The 13,096-nt window shown below is 47.4% G+C and overlaps 1 protein-coding gene across 2 annotated transcripts; it reads right to left on the reverse strand.

Moving 5' to 3' along the window:
- Window positions 1-1,521: 1,521 nt before the first annotated feature.
- On the reverse strand, window positions 1,522-12,566 carry CD22 (CD22 molecule). Of its 2 annotated transcripts, XM_051988919.1 has the most exons (14): window positions 12,534-12,566; window positions 11,198-11,262; window positions 10,510-10,878; window positions 9,376-9,684; window positions 7,384-7,647; window positions 6,900-7,163; window positions 6,012-6,266; window positions 5,413-5,676; window positions 5,035-5,298; window positions 3,832-3,928; window positions 3,635-3,710; window positions 3,138-3,247; window positions 2,476-2,554; window positions 1,522-2,196 (listed from the first exon to the last, which is right to left on the reverse strand). In XM_051988919.1, exons 2-14 carry the CDS (start codon window positions 11,232-11,234, stop codon window positions 2,062-2,064), a joined length of 2,523 nt encoding a protein of 840 aa, XP_051844879.1. In that variant the 5' UTR covers window positions 11,235-11,262; window positions 12,534-12,566; the 3' UTR covers window positions 1,522-2,061. The 2 variants fall into 2 exon arrangements, with proteins under 2 accessions (XP_051844879.1, XP_051844880.1); XM_051988920.1 differs by lacking the exon at window positions 12,534-12,566 and having other exon boundaries at window positions 11,198-11,666.
- Window positions 12,567-13,096: the final 530 nt, after the last annotated feature.

Raw genomic sequence — 13,096 nt, forward strand, 5'->3', positions numbered from 1 at the left:
AGGAGCTGGGCAGGGAGCTGTCCATGTTTGCCAGAAGCCCTGACTCCCCTTAACATGAGTCATTTTAGCTTCTCCTCATGCCTCAGTGGCTCTTGTCTACAGCCACTGGGTCAATTAGCCACCAAGCAGGCTTATGTCAACACTTAGGGCAGGAGATGGGAAGGGAAGGCACCCACTGGTTGCTAGGGAAACTCCTGGTCCCATTAATAGTTCTCCGAGAGATCGCTCTTCTCTTCTCAGATGCGTTCTTATTTTCAGCCTATTAATCCAAGCCCCATCTGTGCTCCACAGATCTAGCCTTCCCAGGATGTCCTTCCGGACATGGCGACACTTCAAGACCCATCTTTTCCCTGTGGTTTTAAAATCTTGCGCTCCCCAAAACCCTTTCTAAAGAAACGAGACGAGGAAGTCACTGGGAGTATCCCCGAGGTAGCGATCAACCTGACAAACCTTTACTTCCTCCTCCACTGGCCCTTTCCTTAAAACAGACTATTTCTGGAGTGATGTCTCCAGACCCATAATTCCTCCCTATGGAACATTGTGGCCCACTTTCTCTGACCTCCCCTAAGAGAGACAGTGGCCCCCATCTTTCATCTCTGGATGGGGCCTCCAATCCCGAAGGGCCACCCCCCCCCCCCCCAGGGCTCGCCTTAGCCCACCACCATGGGTTTTTTTTTCCCATTTGCTCCTTCCAATAGTTATGAAGCCAGGGGCCCTGCTAGTGTAGGGCAATTAGGTGATGCAGTGAATAGAAAGAACATCAGTTATGGAGGCAGGGAGACCTGAATTCAAATGTGGCCTCAGACACTTAGAAACTGTGCGGCAAGTCACTTAACCCTGTTTGCCTCAGTTTTCTTATCTGTACAAGGGGATAATAATAGCACCTATCCACAGCATTGTTGTGAGGATCAAGTGAGATAATAATTGAGATAATCACAAAGTAAGCAGTGGATAAATGTTAGCTATTATAACTATGTGTAGGCTAGGTCAGCTCCTCTCCAGTTCAATTTGCACCCAACTGGGGTGGACTGATTCCCCTTCCCCTACTCTCTGACTCTCTCTCTCTCTCTCTCTCTCTCTCTCTCTCTCTCTCTCTCTCTCTCTCTCTGTCTGCCTGCCTCCCTCTCTCTGTTTTTTTCTTTGTCTCTGTCTCTGTCTCTCTCTCTGTGTCTGTTTTTCTCCCTCTCTCTGTCTCTCTCTGTCTCTCTGTTTTTTTCTTTGTCTCTGTCTCTGTCTCTCTCTCTCTGTCTGTTTTTCTCCTTCTCTCTGTCTCTGTCTCTCTGTCTCTCTCTCTCTCTCACATACATACACACATATACAGAAACACAACACACACACTTACACTGAATGAGTTTCTCCAGAACCACTATAACTTCTCCTGTTTTTGCCGATCTGGCCATGAAATAGCGGGGGTTCCCCTCTTGGGTCCCCACCCTCATGATGTTTTGTTTGTTCCCTGTCTCCTCTAGCCCCAAATGCACTGACTTGTATAGAATGAAAATAGCTCCGAGACCATGGGAATTTGTTTCAGCATTTTTATTTCCCTCTGTCTGCCTCAGAAGTTCCCCCGAGCTCTAGCACGAGCAGGAAGGGAGATTGCCTGCCAGAGAGACCCTGGCTCCCTGACAGGCTCCCAGCCCATCTTCCCCTGGGCACACCTTGGCTTCTTCTCCTGGCGCGGGGCCTTCCTGCACCACGGAAGCCAGGTTGGAGTTGGGGGTTCAGCTAGGGAGAGGAGAAAAGTATAGACAAGAATGGGATGGGGGGTAGTGACTGGAGAGGAGGGAGGGCTGGGGCTTATGCTGCGTGTGCCTGCACACTCGTGTGGATGGGTAGGAAGGGCAGGGCTTTTGAAAGTGGGGGAGCACTGCCAGAGCAGGGAAGGAAAGTGCCAGGGGTCTTCCCCTCAGCCCTGGGTAGAAAGTTCACAGCATTAGCTGGGGGCCCCCACAGCCGGCAGGGGAAGGGGTGGCGGACACCGAGCTGGTCAGAGGGGCACTGAGTCCTCCAGGCCGCCCCCGGGCAGGGTTGTCCAGACACGGAGCCTCTGCATCTCCCCCATCAGTGTTTCAGAGTCACATATTCCACCTCTTCCTGCGTGGTGAGCCTCCCACCGACCCCAAACTGAATCAGCTCGGAGTAATGCAATCCTTCTTCTTCTGGAGAAGACTGTGGGGTCACATTTTCATAATCACTCTGTGGAGAAAGTGGGCAGTGAAAGGCCTTAGTCACCTCTTTGTCATTTCTCCCTCTCCGTCATGGCTTCCCCCTCTGCTCTCCTCCTCCCTCCACGTCATTCAGCTTCTTCCCTTCTGTTCAGAGAATCTGGTTCCTCTCAGAGAAGCTCTTGGCCACATGGGCTCTAAGCTGAGGGATTCTGGGACGTGTGGTCCAGGCTCTGCCTCAGCCTCAGTCCAGCAGCCCCTCACTCAGTGGAGGCTTTCTCCCCCCTCCTCACCATCCCAGCCTCCTCACCTTAGAGGGTTTCTTCACCACAGCATAGGTGACACTTTGATCCTCAGATTGAATACTAACTGGCGAGGTCTCCAGATACCTGGGCCGGGGGGCAAATAAAAGCAGGTGCAATGTTTAACCTGTGTGGGATTACTTGTTGTCTCAGGGAAGAAGGAGATGGGGACGGAGGGAGAAAAATTTGGAACACAAGCTTTTGTAAGGGGGAATGTTGAAGACTTGCATGTATTTGGAAAAATAAAAGCTTGAAAACGATCTTTGCATATATTTTGAAAATAAAAAGCTATTAGTAAGGGGGGGGAAGGAAAAGCTATTTTTAAAAATAAAATAAAAATTATAAAAAAAGAAAGCAGGTATGAGGAGACACCCCCCTTGACTGCCAACCATGTTCCAGGTCTCAAGGCTATGTTCTCCCTTACCTACCAGCCTTCTGCCCAACCTGGCCTCCTTTTTCTTGGCTCCCTTTCCAGGCCCCAAACATCCCAGGGGGCATCTCCCATCCTGACATTCCCCTTTTTCTCTCTGGGGCCCTTCCTCCTCCTCCTCCCCCAACACATCCTCATCTCTACTTCACATTCGGCCCTCAACTCCCCGAGCTTCTCCGGTCCCACACAAATGTCTCTCCCTTTCCCCTGCCTCCCCAGGACCCAGCTCCTGGTACTCACGGAGAACTGGGCAAAGGAAACTGCAAAGTGCTATAATCGACCCTTTCCTCCGCTGCAGGATTGTAGTAGCCCAAGGACTGGGGAGCTGCTGTGGTGGGCGGCTTCCTCATCTGAGAAAAACACGAGGCTTCAACTGTCCTCCTTTGTCTGTGTGAGTGTGTTCCCCCCTCTGGATCTCCCCACAAGAGCGTCATAAATCACCGCTCACTTTTGAGTCCTGCTCTATGGTCCAAAGCATTTTCAATGGCTTTTAAATAAAGTCTGATCTTCACTTCAGCCCTGGGAGGTGAGCCATATGAGTGCTCTGTCCTCACTTGCTGACTAAGTAGCCAGCCATTTGTTCAGAGTCTCAGCCAATAATTCCCACACCTCAGGCCTGAACTCCGTCTCGGGACCCCACACTAGTCCCCTTTCCCCACATTAGGATGCCTCCAATCCTGCCCCATCACACTTCCTGGGGACCATCTGCCCTCATTCCCCTTGCTCTCGATCCTTACCCTCTTGTTCCTGATAAAGAAGGAGCCCTGTCTGCTGGGCCGCTCCCGGAAATCCTGTTCTCTGATCTTCTTCCAGCTAGAGGCAAAAGAGAGTAAAAGGGGGAGAGGTGACCCCAGGCACCCTTGGGTCCTGGAGCAGAGTCAGGGGCTGGGGTTGGATGGGGAGAGATCAGTGACCTGAGGTTTAGGAAGCTCACCATCGGACATATTGGAAGACCAGCAGGGCCAGGAGGAAGATAGCCAGGCACACCCCAAATCCCAATGCAATTCTTTTGCCGATGGTCTCTGGGCTGTCTGGAGAAGGAAGGGAAGACTCCTTTGTGGGTACAGCTGGGTAGTCACTGGGCTTGCTGCTGGTTTGAGATAGATCCCATCTGCACTCTCACCCCGAGGGATAACAGGATGCTGTTTTCTAGGTCCCCCATACATACCAACTGCTTCCCACCTCTCCTTCCGTTATTCCCCACCAAGCCCCTGGATCCGGCCAAACTCCTCTGCCTTTTCCTCCGACAAACTTTCACAGAGGCCATTTGCCTTTTGGCGTTGTTATAGGCCTATTGACTCATTTGTCCTGTCTTGATCTGGCTCCATCAGTCACCTATCTTTGTCCTTGGCTTACAGCATCGTAGACGAGGGAAACAGAGCCCCTCTGCACTTGTGGAGCCCCGAGCCCAAGCCCTTCCCCTTGGAGAGCCATAGAGGCAATAGGACTACTCTGGGGCCACTGCAGCAAAATAACAAGGGCAAACTGAGTTCTGCAGGCCAAGGGAATCATTCTGAAGGAGGGCTTGTTGTAGGCGGGGTTCACCTGGGCTAGCCCTGAGCCATATTCAAAAGGTGGATCAAGTGGGGGAAACTACCCTGCGGCAGCCAAATGGCCTCTGTGAAAGCATGTCGGAGGAAAAGGCAGAGGAGTTTGGCTGGAGCCAAGGGCTTGGTGGGGAATAATGGAAGGAGAGGTGGGAAGCAGTTGGTATGTATGGGCAGAGAGACCTAGAAAATAGGATGAGGAGCAGGTTATCCCTCGGGGTGAGAGTGCAGATGGGAGCTATCTCAAACCATCAGCAAGCATCACATGTAATGGGGAAACACTAGAAGCATTCCCAGTGAGATCAGAGGTAAAACAAAGTTACTCCCATTTCCATTATTGTTCAATATTGTACTAGAAATGTTCACTTTATCAGTAAGAGGAGAAACAGAAAGTGGGGATGGGATCAATCTCAAACCATCAGCAAATATCATGTGCAATGGGGATACACTAGAAGCATTCCCAGGGAGATCAAGAGTAAAACAAGGTTGCCCCCCCAATCACCATTACTATTCAATATTGGACTAGAAATGTTCACTTTATGGAGAAATAAAGAGTAGGGATGGGAATATAAGGGTGGGCGAGGCCTTACAATAGACAGTTAGCATGGCAGGAAGTGACTGTCCTGTGCCCAGCTTGTTGGTCCCTTGGCACCAGTAGGCCCCAGACTGGTAGGTCATCACAGGCCACAAGGTCAGCTTCTGACCATAGTAGTTAATCTTTTGCCCTCTCCAATCAAACCAGGTATAGAGGTGAATGGCTGGATTAGCATCAGCTTCACAGGTGAGTTCTACGCTTGTCTTCTCCATCACCATGTCACTTGGGTTAATGGACACTTGAAGGTGTCTGGGTGGATCTGCAGAGAACAGGAGAGTCAGAAACTCAAAGACCCTAGCCATTCTCCCTCCCGGGACCAAAGCCTTTGACCCTTTAGACCCACTCATCCTAGTCCCCGAGCCCTGCCACTCACACAGGACATTCAGGTCCCATTCCTGAGAACGGCTTTGTCCAATAGAGTTGGTGACAATACAGATGTACAGTCCAGCGTCTTCTGGGGAGATGGAGCTCCAATTCAAGTACTTCCCCTTATGGAAGTGCTTCCCATTTAGAGTCCAGGAATAATTAACATTTTGGGGGTGACTAGACCCGAAGTCACATTGAAGTCGGACGTGGTCTCCAGATCGTATGGCAGATTTGGGAGTTACCAGAATGATTCTGACATCTCTTGGGGCATCTAGGGAGAGAACTCACTGTTGATTTAATCTAGGTCCCAGATGGCTTGTCTTTTTAGCTTTCCTAGAATTGAGACTTCCCGAACATCTTCTCTCATGCTTCCCTTCCAGGCTCTTCTCTCCTTCAAGAACTCAAGATCCTAGTCTTCCATTCCCCCCCATACACCCTGCTCACACTCACCTTCCTGATGCCCAACTCTCCTTTTAAGCCCCTAAACATCTCGGTCCCATCTTTCAGCCCTCCTTTTGCAGCTCCCTGGGTCAGCCTGCCCTCCAGCTCTCAGCTCTCCCTTGCAGACTCTCCCCTCCCCCTTCTTACACTCCTCTGTTCTCTTACATTGTACATCCAGATTGAGAGGAGTTGATGGAGAACATTGAATGTTGCAGGCCCAGCAGGTGATTGGCTCAGCATTCCAGGAGACTTTGGAGATGTTGAAAATGTTGGAACGGACTTTTTTAGAGAGCTGTGACCTCCAAAAATAACTGTTGACAGGGGGGTTACTTTGTTCGTAGGAACAGGCCAGGGTCACAAAGTCACCTTCTCGGATTGGCATCTGACTAATAATAGTCACAAACACCCTAGTGGGGGGATCTGGGAGAGAAACAGAGATTTAGCAGGCAGCCCAATCATCCTACTTCTTCACTCTCTACTTTCCACTCTACCTCTTCTCTATTCCTTAAACTTACCTGAGCTGATGGCCTTTCTTAGGTGTCCCACAGGAGAAAGACAGAAATCCCTCTCTTGCTACATTTTAATCCAGTGTTTTTGTTCTGCCCCTCTCCTCCCCTCCTTCCCCCTCCCTTACATTACTGTGTCTACAGCTGTGAGCTTCCTGAGAGTATAGACTGTGCCTTTGGAATATATTCTAGCCCAATGCAAGGTATGGCTCTTTCTAGCTATGGGTCAGTCCCATAACCTCTTTGTACCTCAGTTTCTTCATCTGTAAAATGGGTCTATATTTCTTCATACTTTATGACTTTTGAGAGTTCCAACAAGATAATGTATGTAAGGTATTCTGTAAACCATGAAACGCTACATAAATGCCAACTATTATATTTTTGCTAGTATAAATTAGTGTTTTAATGATGACAGTGGCAATGAGGTGTCACTTCCATGTCCGGGATCAGTTCTGCACATGACTCCTTGCTCATCCCAAATCCTCCCACTCCTACCCCCCTACCCCACCTTTGCCCCCCCCCCCCAGCATCGCATGGCCAAGCTTACACTGCACATCCAGCCTGGCTTTCTCACTGATTTCACTCCAGCCCTCACTGTTCTCAGCCAGACAGGTGTACTGGCCAGTTTGTTGTCGATTAACCCTTTGGAACATGAGCTTCTGGTTTGTCTCTCCTAGAATCTGCTTCTCATCTTGATACCAAATATAATTGGTTGGAAGAGGGTAGGCTTTGGTTGTACAATACAGCTCCACGGTGTCATTTTCTAGCACAGTGAATTTATTAGACTGAACCTTGGAAAGCTTGGGGGAATCTGGAGGGAGAGGAGAGAAGCTGGCATGAGATTGGTGGGGTGATCCCACTGACCAATAAATATCTCTTTCCCTCAAACACCAGCCCCCAAGGTCCTACACAAAGCAAATAGTAATAATAATAATAATAATCATGAATCAGCCATTCTTCCTCCATTCCCCAAATTTACTCCAAAGACTCCCTGATCCCTCCCTAAGCCCTCAACCCCATGATCTACTCACATAGGACTTGGAGATGCACCGCTTCTGATTTCCCTTGGCCTATTTCATTCATTGCTGCACATTGGTAATTCCCAGTCCATTGCCACTGTATGTTGGACAGAATCAGATTTTCACTCTGATTTAGCAGATCAATTTCATCTCTGAACCAAAGAAATCTGCCTTGAACCTCGGGGTTGCTGCTTTGGAGCAAACACTTCAGAGTCACTGATTCTCCCTCCTTCACTTCTAGGGGGATATTGGCCTCGATGGTTATCTTTGGGGTATCTGGAAGGGCAGAGAGTAAATTAAATAAAAAGAGAATTTGCCAGAGAGATTGAGAGAAGGGATTAACGGGGAAAACTCAAGGATTCTGGAACCCTTCAGGTGAGATCTACAAGTCCTTAGGGATGAAGACATGGACATCGATAGAAAGGAAATCAAGAGTGATTGCATGGCTTAAAGGATTTTCAAGTGTTTATAAATCTAGCTTCATTTTTCACGTGAAGAAAGGCTGAGTGAGGCCGAGAGAGAAGAAGTTGTCTGAGATAGCCCAAATATTCTGCACTAACAGCAAGAATGGACCTGGCAATTCCAAAGATTTGAGATAGAAAACGCCATCCGCATCCAGAGAGAGAACTATGGAAACCAAATGACTTTTGGGGATTTTGTTTTGTTTTGTTTTCTTTCTCATGGTTTCTTTCCCTTTTGGTTTTTTTCTTGCATGACATGACAAATATGGAATTACATTTAAAAGAACTGCATATGTTTAACCTATATCAGATTACTTGCTGTCTTGGGGAGAGGAAAGATAATGGAGGGAGGGAGAAAAACATGAAACACAAAGTCTTCTAAAAAATGAATATTAAAAATGAATAAAAAATAAATTTTAAATGAATTTTTAAATGGGTCAAAATTGAACTGATTATCTATTGAGAATACTTATTTTTATTTTTAAAAATTTTACTTTGTTTGCTAAGGCAATTGGAGTTAAGTGACTAGCCCAAGGTCCCATAGCCAGTGCTCTATCTACTGTGCCATCTTGCTGCCCTGAGAATACCTATTTTTAAAAAATGGAACTTGGGTTTTGAGTGCCTCCAAGTCCAACTCATAATTCCCTGGACCATGCTGCTCCTCAGAATTTGTAGCTTCGGTGAAGGAAAGCTCAGTCAAGCACCGGCTGTCCTAAGTAAGAAGTAAGCCCTCCTTGAAGCTTCTGCTCCTAGAATTACTTCTCCTTATACACATGTATAGCCCAGTAAAATGGTATCTTCTTGAAGAAAGTCAAGAACACTCTCCTATCTTGGTCTATATATTCCTTTTTTTGTTGAATCAATCATGTTGACTCATATTTATCAAGCACTTACTATGTGCCAGGTTTTGTTCTAAGCCAGCGACACAAAGAATGGTAAAAACCACAGTCCCTATCCTCAAGGAAATCACATTTTAATTGAGGAGACTACAGTCAAACCATGGAGCACATGCAAATATGGGGTGTCAGTGGGAGATAATCTCAGTGAGGAAACCTCTAGAAGTAGAGTGATCTGGGAAAGGCCTGTTAGAGAAGGTGGGATTTTAGTAGAGATTTGAAAGACATAAGGAAAGAGCCTTCCAGCCCCAGGAGACAGCCAGAGCAAATGCAGAAGGATGGGAAGTGGAGTATCAGGGTGAGGAACAGACCTACTTAAATGTGTATTGATCTAGAATTGCACTTTATTGTCCATCTACCTTCTGATCTATTAGCCTGAGGCTGATATTAAAAATAAGTCTATAATCTCTGAGGTCAGGGATTCAAGGCGGAAGGAGCTGGCACTCCAGCATCCGGGGTCTGAGTCTTAGGGAAGAGGTTCCACCATTGCCTCTAGCTCATCCTTACATGTAGGTGATTGAGTCATTCTTCCGCTGCTCTCTGGGCAGACCCTAATCAAGATATCTGGGATTAGGGAGCTGCTAATGATAGAAGGTCTTTCATAGGGAACAGGGGTCCCACCAAACAACACATTCAGGGAAACTCACGTCTCACATCCAGCTGCACGATCTTCTCAGAGAATTGCTTGTCTTCCTTGTCCCAGACGCGGCAAGCCAGTTCCTTGCCATGGTGAGTCCAATTGGGAGTGAATGTGAATTGGCTCTCTGTTGAGATCCTCTGGGTTGAATTGAAGGTTGACTTCTTAACTTGGTCCGCTGGAACCTCCTGTCCATCCAGGAACCAGCGCAAGCTCACAAGGTAGTCATAACAGAAATGGTTCAGAAAGCAGGTTACAGTGACCTGTTGCAACTCTTGGAGCTGCTGGGGGATCTGAATGTGTGGTGGAGGCACAGTTGCTGAGGGAGAAAAAAAAAGGAGGGTCTAGAATGGGAGGAGGAAGGGGAGCCTCTTAGCTCTAATCTGGGATATTCAGCCCGGATCTCCTTCAGGACCACTTTCCCCTTAGCCCTTCCTGACTCCAGCGATTTACCCTATGGAAATGTTGGCTTCTTGGTAGTTACTTTATAAAATCATTGTAGTCGTAGTAGCAATGAGAATAACTGTAACAAGAACAAGGAGTAACAAAAACAAATGAAACTTCCTATTTATATCATGCTTTTAAAGTTGAAAAGACACTGGTCACAAAAGCCCCTCCAGGAGTGTAGGTAGTGCAAGGAACTTTCCTGGCCCAAGTTTTTGGTGCTCCCTCTCTCCTTCTTGAAATTATTTTTTAGATATTTGCACATATTCTATTCCCTGCCCTCACCCCAGAATGGGAAGGTCCTTGAGGACAGGGACTATTCCATTTTTCTTTGTATTCCCAGCCCCTAGCACAGTGCTCGAGCCAGAGTAGGTGTTTAATAAAGAATTGTTGAACTGGAGTGAGTATCATGGCCATTTTATAGAGAGGGATGTTCTTTCTATCCTTGCTCATGTGCCCAGCTGAGAATTCTACAAGGGCAGGGACACTGTCTCCCCCCAGACCATGGGCTCCCTAGGACTTAGGATCTGCCTGGCTGGCATCTCCTTCTGCGCCTCCCTGCCAGGACCCAACACAGAGCAGCTCATGCTTACTTTTTGTTTAGAGCAAATCCCAGCATGCTTTGCTCAGGGAAGGGGGCCATGAGCCATGTGCCTCAGCTTAAAGGGAAGCCCATTCTTCTCATCCCCCGGCCCCTCACCAGTGACGTTGAGATGCATGTAGGACATCCACATCTCATCTCCCTGGGCGATCATCCTCAGCCCCAGGACCCCACTGTCGGACATCTGCACCTCACGGATGAGCAAACTGCAGTCCTCTTTCTTTTGGCGTCCCAGAAACACTATCCTTGAATTCTCAGGGGAATTGTGCAGGCTGAAGAGAATGGTCCCTTGGAATTTCTTGATAGCCTCGTCATACACCGGATTGTGGTACAAGAGAAAATCCTCTAGTGATTGGATATCATTTTTGATCTTGAAGCTGCAGGGGATCTGAACACAGGTGCCTTCCCAAACATCTATGTCATTTGGTAGCTTGACATTCCAGTTACAGAGCCCCAGAAACGGGAATCCTGGGACCCAAAGGCAAACAGGAGAAAGAGGGAAGAAATAGGATCAAGAAAGAAAACCAATTCTCTCTGAGGGATAGCAAGACAGAAAGAACAAGAAACAGACTGTAACACAGAGACTGGATTGAGGGGAAAAACCCATACACAGAACCAAGCGGAGTCCGTGGAAAAAGAGGGAGACCGAGTCTGTTAAGAGCAGTGACTCCTTTGGGCCCTCCTATATAGAGTCAGCTTCTCCCACCCCTCTTCCAACAGCATCCTCTTGCCTAAAATCTATCTCCCTCCTCAGCTCCAGCTCCCAGGTACTAGAAACAGTCCTTACCAATAGCTAGAAATGAAAGCTGAAGGAGGCCTCTCATGATGGCGCCTCTGGTCCGGTCAGAGCTCCTGAAAACAGAAAATCAGTTCTCGGCTCAATCAGGTAAGTTCCTTGTTTTCTCCAGGATGCGTCCTTTGGTTGCCCCATTTAGCTCTGACCGTTGCTTTCCTTCTACGTCCCCTCAACACTTCTCAGAATATCTACATTGTTCCGGAGTTGTCTGGGTACATCACTCCTTTGTACGTTTGGGGGGCACGTCTGTTCATAACTATTTTTGAATATCTTGTCTCACTTGTTAGATTAGGAGACAGGGAATAAGACGCCCTCTTCTCCTGTTTTCTCTCTGTTTAGGACTCTACACAGGAGAGAGTCATCCCCAGGTGTTGGCTCACTAGGTCAGAGAGATGAGAGAGTGGAGGGTTCAGCCAACTGGCCCTTAGCTCTCCTTCACCTCCACCCCAAATTTTCTCACTTTCTGAATGTACACATAGTGCCTCTTGTCACCCTAGTTGTGATTAATATTTGCATAAAGTTAAATTTGTCTCTATTTACATGCAGGTGCCTTCAGCAGGGTCTCTTGGGGAATGACCAGGATGTGTCGATAGAGTGTGTCTCCTGTCACATCAGATTTGCTCCCATCTCTACTCTTTTTTGCCCTCTCTATATGGCTCCTCTCCTAAAGTTTGTCTAAGAAAAAAAGCTCATATGGGACAGGTACTGGGATAAAGGAAGCTGGCAAAGGCCCAAAGAGGAAAAGAGAAGTGACCCATTGGCTGGGGGTGAGGGGGGCAAAGCTATATTCTGGGATAAATAGAATTCAACAAGTTAGAAGTGGAGAGAGATTCCCAAGATTCAGTGGGCTGAACCCAGGGATGAATGGGGCTATACCACAGTAATGATCATCGTTCTCTATCATTAAGCCCAATCTCAGCAAGCATGTGGCGTCCAGTTCCCTAATGTGCTTAGCTCTAGGCCAAGTCCCCACCTGACACCCTGATCAGGAACCTGGCTTGGGCCCCCACAGGAAGATGGATGGATTTTAGACTACACGCTCCTGCTTCAGACAACCAGGAAATTTCAGGCTAACTAAGGGCTGTTCCCACCTTAGTGCAGTGATCCAAGAAGAAAGAAAGAGAAGTTGGGGACCAATCAGGACCCAGACATGGAGAGCTTACTGTAGCCCATGTTAAAGTTGGTTTCAAGGCAACATCAAGGAGAAGAAAGTCAGTGCTGACCAAGAAGGGCACTTGGCAACATGAATGGGATTACAAGGATGATGGGGAAGGAACAAGAGAGAAAAGGAAAATATAGGCTAGGAAAGAGCAGGGTGCCTTTTTACCTGCTTCTTGAACATCCTCCGCTTCTTCCTCCTTATGGGTGAGAACAGCATCAATGAAAAAGAGGAAGCTCTTTGCTTTTAACATCTAGCCCAGATCTGTGACTCAATCAGTCTCCTCCCCTGTCTTGAGAAAACTGAGAACCAATCTGAAAGTTTTGGTGGAGTGGGGAGAGAAAAAGTTGGGGGGCAAAGAATAGTAATTTACTTGGATTCAGGTCTTGGTTATTCAAGTAATGGAATGCACAAAGCAAAATGTGTTTAATATCAGGTCGGTTGCCCTTGGCCATCTTAGCATGCCTCTGGTCACTGTCTTCTCTTGTTTTCCCTTTTCTATCAACACAGCTCAGGAAATTAAAATTATTTCAGTACTATATATAAGCCCAGAACATCTTGAGGGTCAATATGGTTTTAAAAGTTATACATAGTCTTATGAAGTCAAATAGAAATTACATTGTGGATTTGTTGTCATTTTTGATTTTTCGAGGAGCTTGCCATTTCTTTCTCCAGATCATTTTACAGATAAAGAAACCGAGGCAAATGGGTGAAGTGACTTGATCAGAATC

This window comes from Antechinus flavipes, chromosome 3, assembly GCF_016432865.1.
Source record: "Antechinus flavipes isolate AdamAnt ecotype Samford, QLD, Australia chromosome 3, AdamAnt_v2, whole genome shotgun sequence".
Lineage (NCBI taxonomy): Eukaryota > Metazoa > Chordata > Mammalia > Dasyuromorphia > Dasyuridae > Antechinus > Antechinus flavipes.